General features: G+C 35.8%; 1 protein-coding gene and 1 long non-coding RNA gene across 4 annotated transcripts in view; both read right to left on the bottom strand.

Moving 5' to 3' along the window:
• Nucleotides 1-14,179, bottom strand: part of LOC126981881 (glutamine--fructose-6-phosphate aminotransferase [isomerizing] 2-like) — a 39,926-nt gene that overhangs the window by 5,095 nt on the left and 20,652 nt on the right. For 2 of the 3 annotated variants that reach the window (XM_050833498.1, XM_050833499.1), the window contains one exon: nucleotides 208-365. In XM_050833498.1, coding sequence (XP_050689455.1) covers nucleotides 208-365 — 158 coding nt within the window. Of the gene's footprint in view, nucleotides 1-207; nucleotides 366-1,214; nucleotides 1,227-4,852; nucleotides 4,871-12,541; nucleotides 12,569-14,179 lie in introns of all 3 variants that reach the window. The other variant, XM_050833497.1, reaches the window with a different exon arrangement.
• Nucleotides 1,564-2,306, bottom strand: LOC126981883 (uncharacterized). The gene is made up of 2 exons (XR_007734271.1): nucleotides 1,900-2,306; nucleotides 1,564-1,763 (listed from the first exon to the last, which is right to left on the bottom strand). It is a non-coding gene; the product is annotated as an uncharacterized LOC126981883 (long non-coding RNA).

Raw genomic sequence — 14,179 nt, 5'->3', positions numbered from 1 at the left:
AACGCACATACACAGCCGCACACACAGTCTCACCCAATTTTCCCAATCCACACACACACACACACAAACACACACACACATACATTTATACACAGAGACACAAAAATACTAAATCCTTTCCCTTTCCCAAATTAACACAAACACAAATACAGAATCACACCCCATTACCTCCCCCCCCCACCACCCCCACCCCACACAAACACCCACCAGCAAATAGATGACCCTGTTGGTGTGTTCGATGATGGCAGAGGCATCGGAGGCAAAGAAGTACTCCACCTCTTTGTCGTCACCGAGTGGAAGGAACTCGGCCGTGGACTCGGTGCGTGCCAGTCCGTGGGGGAGCTCGTAGACATGGCTGCGGTGGTCTGGGGGGGCAGAGTGGGGGTTAGGGTGAGTGGGGGGGAATGGGGGGTGGTATGAGTGGTGGTGGTGGTGGTGTGAGGGGTTGAAGTTATGAGTGAGTGGGATAGAGAGATATGGTGGTAGTGGTAGGATTAGTAGTAGTAGTAGTAGTAGTAGTAGTAGTAGTAGTAGTAGTAGTAAAGATAAAAAGAATACACACTAGCAATAAATGAGAATGATTGAATGTGTTAAAGTAAGCAAGGAAGTATAAGTGACATAATTTTATAAGCAAATAAAGATGAAGCAAGCTGAATGATTAACTCTAACACTTTGAAACAGACATCACTACAACCACTACAACTTCATCAGATAGAATGAAGTAAAGAATATCAAAAAGTAAAGAAAATTAACTAAAAACCAAAGCAAAATTATTATTGCTATCATGTGCAGCAATAAAAAATGTGTATTAAAGTAGACATGAACTCAAAAACAGATTTACTAACGTACTAGAAAAGAATGAAGTATTATAAGCCAATTTTAGAACCTCATGACAACTTGCAGCAAAAAAACGCTTCTACACAAATACGAAGCAAATAAAGAAATACATCAAATTACAACAGATATAAAAATAATTCTAAGTGACACAGATATTGAGTGAGTGAATGAGTGAGTGAGATGAAATTGGAAAAGAAAGAAAGATAGATAGAGATAAACACAGACAAACAGGAGTAATACAAAAACAGAGACAAAGATAAAGAAAGACAAAGAAGAGAAAAAAGAAAAAAAGAAAGAGAAACAAACAGACACACACACCAATACGACACAAACAAACACCAACGGAAACAGACAAACAGACACACACGGAAACTTACCTGCTGAAGCTTCTGTGGGATATGATGAAGGGGGGTGGGTAGGAGGGTGGGGTGGGGTGAAGGGGGTGGGGGGTGCATGCAGCGGCAGCGGCGGCAACCACAGCGCCGGGCCGACCGAGACCAAACAGAAAAAAAAGAAAAAAGGAGGGAAGGACATGAGCGAGGGTTCAGGGGGAGGCTCGGAGAGGACGCACCTAACGCTCCCTAATGAGTATCACCTGACGATTAATTGAAGGGCCTGATAACGACCAATTAGTACGCACACACCTGGTCCGTTAGTACACATATCAGGAAGAACTATAAATATGTATTGGAGGAGCAGAGAGTAGAGGGCTTTTTTTTATTATCGTTTCCTTTTTTTTTGGACATTCCGTTTCCTCTACTGTATGAAAACAAATAGAAAATGGTTACCTAATTATATATGACTGGTTAATTAGATATGGTTAATTATGTATGAGTGATATAGCTTTTATTTCATCAGTTTCCTTTTTTTTTTTTTGCCCCTGAACTGTTTCCTCTACTGTATGAAAACAAATAGAAAATGGTTACCTAATTATATATGACTGGTTAATTATATATGGTTAATTATGTATGAGTGATATAGCTTTTATTTCATCAGTTTCCTTTTTTTTTTTGCCCCTGAACTGTTTCCTCTACTGTAAAAAAACAAATAGAAAATGGTTACCTAATTATATATGACTGGTTAATTAGATATGGTTAATTATGTATGAGTGATATAGCTTTTATTTCATCAGTTTCCTTTTTTTTTTTTTTTTTTTGACCCTAAACTGTTTCCTCTACTGTATGAAAACAAATAGAAAATGGTTACCTAATTATATATGAATGGTTAATTATATATGGTTAATTATGTATGAGTAGTTAATTATATATGGTTAAGTATGTAGGACTGGATAATTATAGACGGCTGGCGAGTTATATGACCACACAGACTCTCACTTGATTATATATGAGCATTAGGGAGACTGAAACAACACAGTGAAAAAATCTGTTGTGTTCGGGATATACAAGACAACCATAATATTATTTTCAAACATTTTTTTTTAATTATCTACCCTTTTTTTGGGGGGTGGGGGTGGGAGTTTGGCAGTGGGTGAGGTCCTGTTTTTTTCTAAGTTTCCCTTTCACTGCTTCTTCTAGTGTAAAAGGTTATACTAAAAATGTAAAAAACGTAAAAAAAAAAATTCATTTACGACTCTGTTAATCCTGACGGTATCCGATTAAATTTTCTCCTTTTTCCGTAGTAATATAATTTCATCCTGATATGTGTGCGTAAAGAAACAGCGTGTGCGTATAACTTGGCGACCACACCCTTATGTACGTGTCTGGTTAGCTCTCCACATGCTGAACCTACACATGCTACGTCCAATACCACGAACTCGGAGACCATGGAAAAGGTGGCGCCAGAATTTTTAAGCGTCATATCAGCATTTATCAACAGCTGTGTGGCTTGTTTGGCCTTTTAATTAAGTTTTTGAGACGGGGTTAGTCAGAAGTGTTGGATTTTCACAAGCCCTGCGTTGACATTTTACAAACTCAAGTCATAAAAAGAAAGTGAAACAGAGAAACAGACACACACATGATAAAACAGACAAAGACAGAGAGGAAAGTTGGAAAGTTTCATTTAGTCGGCGCAACATCTGTGGTCATATGCCGGAGAGAGACAGAAGGGAAAGGATCCTAGGAGACGGGACACAACCCCTGATTAATACCTGGTACCCATTCACTGCTGGGTGGACAGGGGCGTAGGGTATCGGAAAAGCCACCCAAATTTTTCCACTCCGCCCGGGAATCGAACCCGGGCTCACTCGGTTGTGAGCTGAGTGTGCTAACGAGATAAAGAGAAAGAAAACATAGACAAGAAAAAAAGAATGCGCAAACAAGAGAATGATACGAAAACACCAACGCAAGAAAAACCAACACAACCAACTAACTCGCCTTTAAAATCAGGTAAAAAAAGACAAATCAGCCGCACTAGCGTTGACGAAAACCGACGCGACGCTTCAAAAATCAGGCATACGTCACGTTAACTTAAGAAACAATTTTGTGCCGTTTTAAAATACTCCTCATGCAATTAATCATATGCCTCTAAGGTTACTAAATGCTTCCACTACACACAGACATAAAAGGCTCATTCCTGGAGACTATAAATACACAGTGATGCATAATATTCTACAAAGGAGTTAGGTGGATAATAATGGGCTTAAGAATGAATTGTTACAGGAATTATGAGGTAAGAGTTTGGGAGAGATAGCAATACATGATAAAGGAGGGGAGGTAGGAGAGTATATTAGAATTTGATACGTTGATTAAGCCTCCAAAAATTGATAGTCTCGTCAAAGGTACATAGGAACTGAAATTACTCTTTAACAAGGAGGAATTATGAGGTAAGAGTTTGGGAGAGATAGCAATACATGATAAAGGAGGGGAGGTAGGAGAGTATATTGGAATTTGATACGTTGATTAAGCCTCCAAAAATTGATAGTCTCGTGAAAGGTACATAGGAACTGAAATTACTCTTTAACAAGGAAAATAATAAGTGAAAAATGAACTAAAATATAAAAAAATGTGGCAAAGAAAATTAATAAGGAAGTTAATTAAGCCTCCGAAAATTGAGTCTAATGTGAAAATAATATAGCAAATCAATTAACAAGGACATAAGTGAAAAATGAACTAAAATATAAAAAATACCAGAAAATGAAAAAAAGTATAATATAAATCAAAATTGATTGTCTCGTGAAAGGTACATAGGAACTGAAATTACTCTTTAACAAGGAAAATAATAAGTGAAAAATGAACTAAAATATATAAAAATGTGGCAAAGAAAATTAATAAGGAAGATACGTATATAAAAGAAGTCTAATAGGAAAATAATATAGCAAATCAATTAAGGACATAATGAAAACCTAAAAAAATATGGAAAAATACCAGAAAATGAAAAATATGTATAAATTGTATAAATCAACATTCTATCGATGAAAACCTAAAAAAAATAAGGAAAAATACCAGAAAATGAAAAATATGTATAAATTGTATAAATCAACATTCTATCTTGATGAAAAACTAAAAAAAATAAGGAAAAATACCAGAAAATGAAAAATATGTATAAATTGTATAAATCAACATCCTATAAAGAAAAATACCAGAAAATGAAAAATATGTATAAATTGTATAAATCAATATATTACTGTCATGAAAGGTTATACAGCATGGCAGAGAAAATTAGTGAAAAAAAAAGATTAAAAAAGTTGTATGGATTGAAAGAATGACAAATCAATCTTTTAATACGTATATATGAAGAAACATGAAATTACTCTATATATGAAAATAAATCGGAGAAATATAAAGAAAAAAATAAAGAAAAATGAAAATATATGAATCACTTTAATAAATAACAAAAAAAAACAGTATCCATTATATATTATATGAACTGAAATTACTAAAAGAAAAAACAAGTGAAAAATATGAATAAAAGTGAAAAATTAACTTTAAAAAAATATGGAAATGAAGTAAAAAAATGAATAATGAAAATTGAATCTCATCTCATCAATTTACTGTCATCAACTTTATATCATCATTATTAATCATCATTATTTGGGACGGAAAAGAAGTAATATTACCTTCCTTGCTCGGGAGGCCTGGAGGTGGAGGAGGAGGAGGAGGAGGAGGTAAAGGAGGAGGAGGAGGAAGACGAGGAAGAGGAGGAGGAAGAAAAGGGAGTTGGTTATTACACTACAAACAAACAAAATAAAAAACAAAAAAAAACATATGGTATTGATGTGGGATATGCGCGCACACACACACACACACACACACACACACACACACACACGCATACAGGAGAAGGAGTAGGAAATGTTATATATACAAAATGAAATATATATACAAAAAATAAGAAGAGAACTAAAGAAATAAACATACATCTACAACTACATATTGAAAAGGTTCTTGATGATATATACATACAAAACCACATGCTCCCCTTACTACTAACCCCCCCCCCCCCCCCACACACACACACACACACACATTGGGCCGTATCACAAGTCGAATCCAAGAAGTTTTGGGTCCGTACAGAGTTTGGGATGGCTACGTAACTCTGACGGGACCCGGAACTTCTCGGATTCGACTCGTAAATGGGTTTTTGTGATGCCAGAATTTAATTAAGAATGGGAAAGTGTAAATTAGGGAGGAATATTTACTTATAATACTTAAAACTAGTTATCCCTCCCTGATTTACATTTTCCCATTCTTAATTAAATTCTGGCATTACGCTATTACTCTGGGCAAATTTTCCGTGGATCTTCCGTCAAACCACAATTTCCGCTGGTGTGGTTCTCGTATTTCTGTGGTTTTCTGGCATGTCCGCGATCTTCCGAAGCTACGGTAATATACGGCAGTTATTTTTGTGTGTGTTATCCATCTTTTTCATGCATTTTTTTTTCATTCAGTTCTCCTCCAATTTGCATCTGCCTCCATTCATCACTTTTCTCTTTATTTCCTTTCTTGTTTTGTTTTTTGTTATAATTCTGGGATTAGATTTCACTGAAGGACGACGGTATTACCCACCATCATCATCAGCAGCAGTAACATGAAACAAATGAGAACCACGCCAGCGGAAATCGTGGTGTGACAAGATCCACGGAAAATTTGCCCAGTGTGACATCCTCTTAACACGGCCCATTATTAGAAGTGGTGAGGGGGAGACAAACTAATGATGCAAAGATTGAAATAACTAAGAAATGGGAAATAAAGGAAATAGGTCATTCACAAGGCTTAAAAATTAGACTAAAGTGATTCATTCCAATGGTGAGAGGAATATCAACAGCCACTTATCAAGACATTCAGCTCTAGAGGGGTATGGATGAATATATATACAGGCATTCATAGATACACAGGGTTCAAATACATACAGGCATACATAGAAATATAGAACTTGAACTTGCATACAGGAAAGTTAACATGTCACACTGCCGCCCTTACACTGCCTCTCAATGTTCAGGGTTATGTAGGAATGGTATGAACGTGTAGAAATATGTTACGTTACAGTTAATCAGTTTGATCAACCTGCACATCTTCAAAATATACTTCTATGCATTAAATGATATTGTCTCGTGAAAGGAATATAGGAACTGAAATTACTCTTACACAATGAAAATAACAAGTAAAAAATTAACTAAAAATAATGTGGAAAAGAAAATCAATAAGGAAGATATATATGAAAAAAAGTCTAATAGGAAAATGATATAGCAAATCAAACAAGGATGTATGATTTGAGAATATATGGATCAAAGATTTAATAGTGAGCAGACTTATATTTTCAGTGAGCAAGGTTGACTGAAGAATACCTGAATCAAAGAACTTTTTACGTCAACTTTTATATATTCAGTGAGCAAGTTTTTTGAGGTATGACGCGGTTTATGAATAGAAGAGTCTCCACTAGTTTCTGTCTATTAATCTCTTTAATGTTCTATCTCTCTTTTAGTTTCCATATATCTCTCAGCTTCTATATCTCTCTCTCTTACTTAATATATTCCTTTGTCAGTTTCTCTATCTCTCCCTCTGTCTTTCTCTCTATCTTTAATTAACATCACCAGCTTCAAAAACAACACGAATGCAATAACATCGCCACATCATCATAACCGGACAGGGTGAGAGGCAGGCAGGCAGGGTAAGGGCGACAGGGGAACAACCAACCAACCAAGAACCAAGTTGAACCTTTACCTTCCAAGTCTAGCAGAGGGTCGGCAGGGAGTGGAAGGTGAGCAGGAGTGGAGAGCGGGTGAGAGGGAACAAGAGGTAGGTGGGTGAGTCGGGGGGTACTGGTAACACTGCTCAGGACCACTATTGCCAAGTCTCCCTACACACCCTTGAACCTGGCCACTACACACTCGGTTCAGCCTAGCGTGGTGAATAGGCCCCGCCCACTTTTCCGCCAACCAATCAACATGCAGGACACGTAGCCTATCCGATTTTGGGTGTGTGTGATTGGTGGATGCTCAGAAAGGTTATCGCTGGACTTTTTAAATGCTGTATTAGTTTTGTTATGTATTTTGAATTAGTATGTTACCGTTTTTTATCCAATTTTAAAGGTGGACTTAGCTAGATGTCTTAGATTTTTTAGTCAATTCTAGACTTAACAGAAACGCCTCAAAAGTACTATAAAAAATGAAATAGAGCAACTAATTCTACCGGCAAAATTGGATAAAAAGAATGGCCTCAGTAACCATTAATATTGCCATTTTTTTTACCCAATTTCAAAGGTGGACTTCTCTAAATGTCCTGGATTTTTATAGTTTATTTAAGACGTATCGGAAAAAACGCCTCAAAAGTGTTATAAAAAATGCAACAAATCTTCAAACTCCACCCTTAAAATGGATAAGAAAACACAGCCTCAGTTACTACAAACAAAACCAATACAACCTCTAAAAAATCAAGGCATCTTATTGGTGGTTCCCGGAGTGGCGTGGGCGGGGCTTAATCGCCAAGTTAGTCTGAACGGAGGCGAGTGTGCTACAAGACATGGTTAACCTCACCCTTGGAGCATTCACAGGCCGGGTTAAGCATGCCGAGACTCATAAAGAATCACTCGTACATATCACTGTTACGTTAGGTCAATGTTAGCTATGGTTGAGGGTGAGAGCTATTTTCCTGAGCCTCTAATAAGTCAATGATCGATAAATTTGGCTTCCCTGTTACAAGTGTGAGAGTGAGAGAACATGAAATTTCTTAGCATCAACATTATACTTAATCTGTGGAAAGTATGAGGGTAGAGGAAGATTATTTTTATATTATTATTATGTTCAGTTGATGTTAGCTATTGTTATGCTCCTTTTTGGTGAGTCTGATAGAGATGATTTTATTTTCCAGCATTACAAATCTACCTAATTTCTCTGATTCCTAAAGAGTCAATTATGAGTGGCTTAACGTTTTTTTTAGCATATATGAATGTGCACTGTATACCTTTTCTATTTAATTTCTTTATCTATCTGGCTTGTCAAATACTAAAATGCAATAGGTAACTTATTTTCATTTACTGGTATGTGACTATTCTCTGATTAAAAAAGAAAAAAAAAAATCAATTATGGGTAACTTTTTTTTTTCAGTATATATGAATGTGCACTAAATACCTTTCCTATCTAATTTCTTTATCTATCTAGCTTGTCAAACTCTAAAATGCAATTGTTAACTTATCTTCATTTACTGGTATGTGAATAAGCACTATATATTCATTTTCATTTCCAGGCATGTGAGTTTGCACTATACGTATATATATTGTTTTCTAAAGCAATGCAAATATCTAACTTCTCATATACGAAAATGGAAAATGCAAAGTTACTCTACTGATATTTCTATTCAGTTCACAAATAATTAAAGGTGACTTATTAACCCAGTAGCAGCAACGGACCATATTTGTGGCTTTACCGTGTAGCAGCGACGGGCCAAATTTGTGGCTTTACCGTGTAGCAGCGACGGGCCAAATTTGTGGCTTTACCGTGTAGCAGTGACGGGCCAAATTTGTGCCATGATATAAACCCCCAAAATAGATGATACATAAACTGATCACAAATGCTTTGATATATATTATGAAATGGTTTGTGTGAGGGATGATTTTTTCTCATTTTTCTCGCTTAGAGGGACCATTAAGAAACATGATCCCTGCTGCTACCGGGTTAATGGTACCTACTATGCAAGAGTTAATGACTAGCACCTTGTTACCATCAGACATCACAGAGCAAGTGCAATACAGGAATGAATGGTTAGGCGTGAATGACACTCCAAATGTTGTGCATCAAGACACTTAACTTAGATGGCTATTAATGGAGATCTGTGGAATGTTAAGAGACAATCAATGGTGAGGAATGAGTGAGGGAGAACCATTAGACAGACCAGGGAAACACACACACACACACACACACACACACACAGTAACGCACTGCACCGACACCCACACACAAACGCACACACACAAACGCAATCAGAGATGAGGAATGAGTGTAAAAATACCATAAGACAGACTAGGATAAAACACACACACACACACACTCACACACTTTGATATAATAACCCCACACACACACACACACACATAATCGATTGTGAGAAAAGAGTGAGCGAAGAACCATGATTAACGACCACAAAACACACACACACACACACACACACACACACACACACACACACATGACCAAGACGTTACTATGGTGTTTTTTGTGTGTTATAAGAATCAAAACAGCGTGGTACAGTGCGAAAATAAGCCAAAATAAGCAGTGTGTGTATAGATTTAGCGGAGTGAGGAATAAACAAAAGACATAGCAATTAAAGAGTAAATGATGGGTGTAGGAAATTATATATATACATGACTAACTTACAGAATACATTAGTGATTAGTGAAGAAATAGCAGTGATAAATAGGACACAAATTAGATACAAGATTAAATCACAGAGAACATTAGTGATTAGTGAAGAAATAGTTGTGATAAATAGGACACAAATTAGATACAAGATTAAATTACAGAATACATTAGCAATTAGTGAATTAGCGATTAGTGAAGAAATTGCAGTGATAAATAGGACATGAATTATATACAAGATTAAATTACAGAATACATTAGTGATTAGTGAAGAAATAGTTGTGATAATTAACACACAAATTATATACAAGACTAACTTACAGAATATAATAGAGATTAGTGAAGAAATAGTTGTGATAAATAAGACATGATTTATATACAAGACTAACTTACAGAATATATTAGAGATTAGTGAAGAAATAGTGGTGATTTTAAAAGCTTATACCACCACCACCACCACCACCACCATCACCACCACCACAGGCATGATAATTTAAAGGGAAAAAGAAAATTATATACAGAGAAATTATAACACTCAACACAAAAGCTCCACACACACACACACACACACACACACACACGCACTCAGCACCCAAAATACAGGCGACTCAAGCCCTCAGCAGCATCGGCATAAAAACAGCACTCGCATAGCACCTCTCAGCACTCAGCGGTCAGGCGGACAAGCAGCATCTCAGCACTTCAGCACTTACCCTCATGCAGTGCTGGGAGTTGGCTCAGCACTCGTTTAGCACCCAATCAGCACTAGTCAGCACTTTCTCTCTCTCTCTCAGCACTATTCAGCACTCATGTATTGCTACGAGCCACTCAGTTTAGTCAGCACTTCAGTCAGCACCCAATCAGCACTAGTCAGCACTCTCTCTCTCTCTCTCTCTCTCTCTCTCTCTCTCTCTCTCTCAGCACTAGTCAGCACTCTTCCCATTTACAGACAAATCAGCACTTTTCAGCACTCTCTCTCTCTCTCTCTCTCTCTCTCTCTCTCTCTCTCTCTCTCTCTCTCTCTCTCTCTCTCTCACTGCAGTAAAGTATCTATAAATCATTAAATTATATACAAGAACCCAATATTAGTGATAGAATAAAGAGATATAGAGAGACAAGAGAGAAAAAGAAAGCATTTGTATATAATTGTAACCTTTCCCTTAAATCATAAAAAATAGAGAAGTTGTTGAAAGACAAGAAGAAGGAAAAGAAATAAAAATAAAAAGTAAAAATTGAAGGCTTCATAATCTAAACCCAAAAATCAATCAAATATCTTAAAATTAAACAACTACTGTACATATTTTAATTTCCACGACCTCATAAAAGAGTTACGTGTTAGGGAAACGTAAATTAGGAAGAGTAAGAAAGTATGAATTAAATAGAATTAATAGAAGCTTGCTCGTAATTATACGTATTAAACCAGCGACCACATATATTAATTTTTATAGCCTGTTAAAAGGTATGCATTAAGGAAAGGTTAATTAGGGTGGGGGGGGGAGGCCGGAGGAAGAAGAAGAGGAGGTATATTAACAAGACGAGATGGATATTTTGAATTAGAGGAGGATTGCGGAGGAGGAAAATAAATAATGATGGCAGGAAAGAATAACAGAATAACATAATAATCATATGACAATTAATGAAGATGAAGAAGATGAGATTTGAAGAAGAGGAAAGAGTTGAATTAGACGAAGATTACGATGGAAAAAAAATAATGAAAGCAGGAAAGAATAAATGAATAACATAATGATCATCTAAAAATTAATGAAGATGAAGATGAGATTTGAAGAAGAGGAAACAGTTGAATTATAAGAAGATTAGGAAGAAAAAAAAAGATACTGAAAGAGTGAAACTGAAAGACGTAGCAATCAGAATGGAATTTAAGAAAACGAGGAAGAATTTGAACAAGGAAAGGAAAATATGTAAAAGATTATGGAGAAAAAAATTAAGTTAGCAAAGAATTAAAATTTAGCCGAGCAACATAAGATTAAGAAGACAAGGAAGGATTTAAACAAGGAAAGAAGGAAAATATGTAAAAGATAATTGAAGGAGAGAAAAAAATTAGGTTAGCAAAGAAATAAAGTTTACCCGAACAACATACAATTAACCCAAAAATCAATTCCGGATAAATGGATGAGAAAAAATATTGAGAGCAAAGAATTCAAGTTTACCCGAACAACATAAAAATAACCCAAAAATCAATTCCGGATAAATGGATGAGAAAAAATTAAGAGAGCAAAGAATTCAAGTTTACCCGAACAACATAAAAATAATCCAAAAATCAATCCCGGATAAATGGATAAAAAAATAGATGGGTAGGTGAGGATGAGGTAAATAAATGCAAATACAAAATAAAAAGGAATAAGAGAGATAATAAAAGAAAGTGGATGACCAAAACGGAAGAGGAAAAATAGAGAGATAGAGAAATAAATAAAAAAAGAAATATGAAAAAGAGAAAAGGGAATGAAAGTGAAAAATTAAAAGAGGAAAGGAAGAAAATAAGAAAAGCAGAAAAATAATGATGGAAAATAAGGTAGAAAAATGAGATAAGAAGGAGAGAGAGAGAGAGAGAGAGAGAGAGAGAGAGAGAGAGAGAGAGAGAGAGAAGGATCAGAATGAGGAAAAAATGAAGAGGAAGAAAGATGAATAAAATAAAATAAAAGAGGAGGAGGAGGAGGAGGAGGAGGAGGAGGAAGAGAAAGTAGAAAATTAAGAAAAAAAGAAGAAAGAGGAAAAGCTGAAGTTAAAAAATCATAAAACTTGGAGATGGAAGAAGAGGAGATTGAAAGAAGAGGAAGAGGAAAAGGAGAAAGAGGAACAGAAGATAAAAAAAATTAAGAGGAAGAGGAGGAGATGGAAATTGCGATTAACGGAAAATTAACATTCGTAGAAGGAAGAAGAGGAAGACGAAGAGGAGGAAGAAGAGAGAAGAAGAAGAAGAAGGAAGAAGGGACTAGATACCTTTCAGTTCAACTTTCTCGGGGGAGTCTGCAAACCGATGGGGGTAGCGAAGGGGCGGAGGGGCGGGGCAGCGACGCCAGGGGAAGGGGAGAGGGGAGAAGAGGAGAACGAGAGTGGTTAATAGGGTACACAAGATACACGTTGGGCATTTATGGGGACTCAGGGTGAAGGGAGGTAGAGGGGAGTACAGACACAAGGGGAAAATTTGATAAGTAAGTTTATATACAGAGAAAATGGGAAAAAAAAGAGAGTGTACCCAGAATGCGACTAAATAGGGGAAACTGCTACAAATCGTCACCTTCCTTAACAAAGTGCCAGATTTTAATTCTTTTTTCACTTTTCTAAACTTTAAAAAAACTTGAATTTTCATATCATAGGTTTCTGGAAATTAAAAAAACTGCCTCTCTCTCTCTCTCTCTCTCTAAATGTTTTCTAAAATGCTTCAGGAAATAAATAAAAAGAAAAAAAAAAGTTCCATTCCCTAAGTTTTCCTATCATGGGCTTCTGGAAATGAGAAAAAATGCCTCACTCAGTAAATGTTTTCTAAAAGGCTTCCGAAAAAAGAAAAAAAAAAAACAACGATTCCATTCTTTAAATTTTCATATCATAGGCTTCTGGAAATTAAAATGTACTGCCTCTCTCTCTAAATGTTTTTATCAAAGGCTTTAGGAAATTAAAAAAAACAGTCCCATTCGCTACATTTTCACAGCATAGTGGGAATAAAAAAAAATGTCCCATTCTCTAAGTCTTCATATTCTGGGCAGAAAAGTTAAGGCAAATTGAAAAGCACTGACAGCCTGGCATGACAAAGGCAACAACTACACACTCATACCAGAAGGTGCGCTGCCACACGACAAAAAAATGATTGATTAAAAATTGTGTAAAAGACTCGGGCACTTTGTTGATGGTGTGTGACGAGAGGATAACATAACACAGAGATGAGGGAACTAGAAAAGGGGGAACATATCATTGGAAAAAGGAAAATACTATTGATAAAAGGACATTACTGAAAAAAAGAGGACATACTACAAAAAAAAAATAATGAAATGTAAACCCACGAAAAAAATACATAAACAAAGATGCAAAAAAGTTATAAATGGCATACACAATAAAAAATAATAATAATAATAACACAATAATAGATTAATAATAGTAAGATTAGAGAAAATAAATACATTCCACACTACTGGTAATAAAAATAGGGATGCATACAATAAAATAAAATAGAGAAAAGAGATTAAAATATATATATATACATTTTTAAAAGACTGTTGAAGGGAGGAGAAGAGAGGTGTAGTATTGGAACAGTCACCTTGAAAAAAAAAAAACCTGGAATGAGACTATTAAGATTCTGTACACACACACACACACACACACACACACACACACACACACACACACACACACACATTAAAAACACATACATACTCACACGCACACACTCTATATATGTACACACACTAAAAATATATATACATACTTACATACATACAAACAGAAGCTTATACACACACACACACACACACACACACACACACACACACATTAAAAATACGTACATACTTACACAAGCTTAAAAAGTATACACACACTCACACGCACACACTCTATATATGTACACACACTAGAAATACATAT

Source organism: Eriocheir sinensis, chromosome 49, assembly GCF_024679095.1.
Source record: "Eriocheir sinensis breed Jianghai 21 chromosome 49, ASM2467909v1, whole genome shotgun sequence".
Taxonomy (NCBI): Eukaryota; Metazoa; Arthropoda; class Malacostraca; order Decapoda; family Varunidae; genus Eriocheir; species Eriocheir sinensis.
The sequence above is the reverse complement of the archived record's forward strand: the minus strand, read 5'-3'. Positions and strand labels throughout refer to the sequence as shown.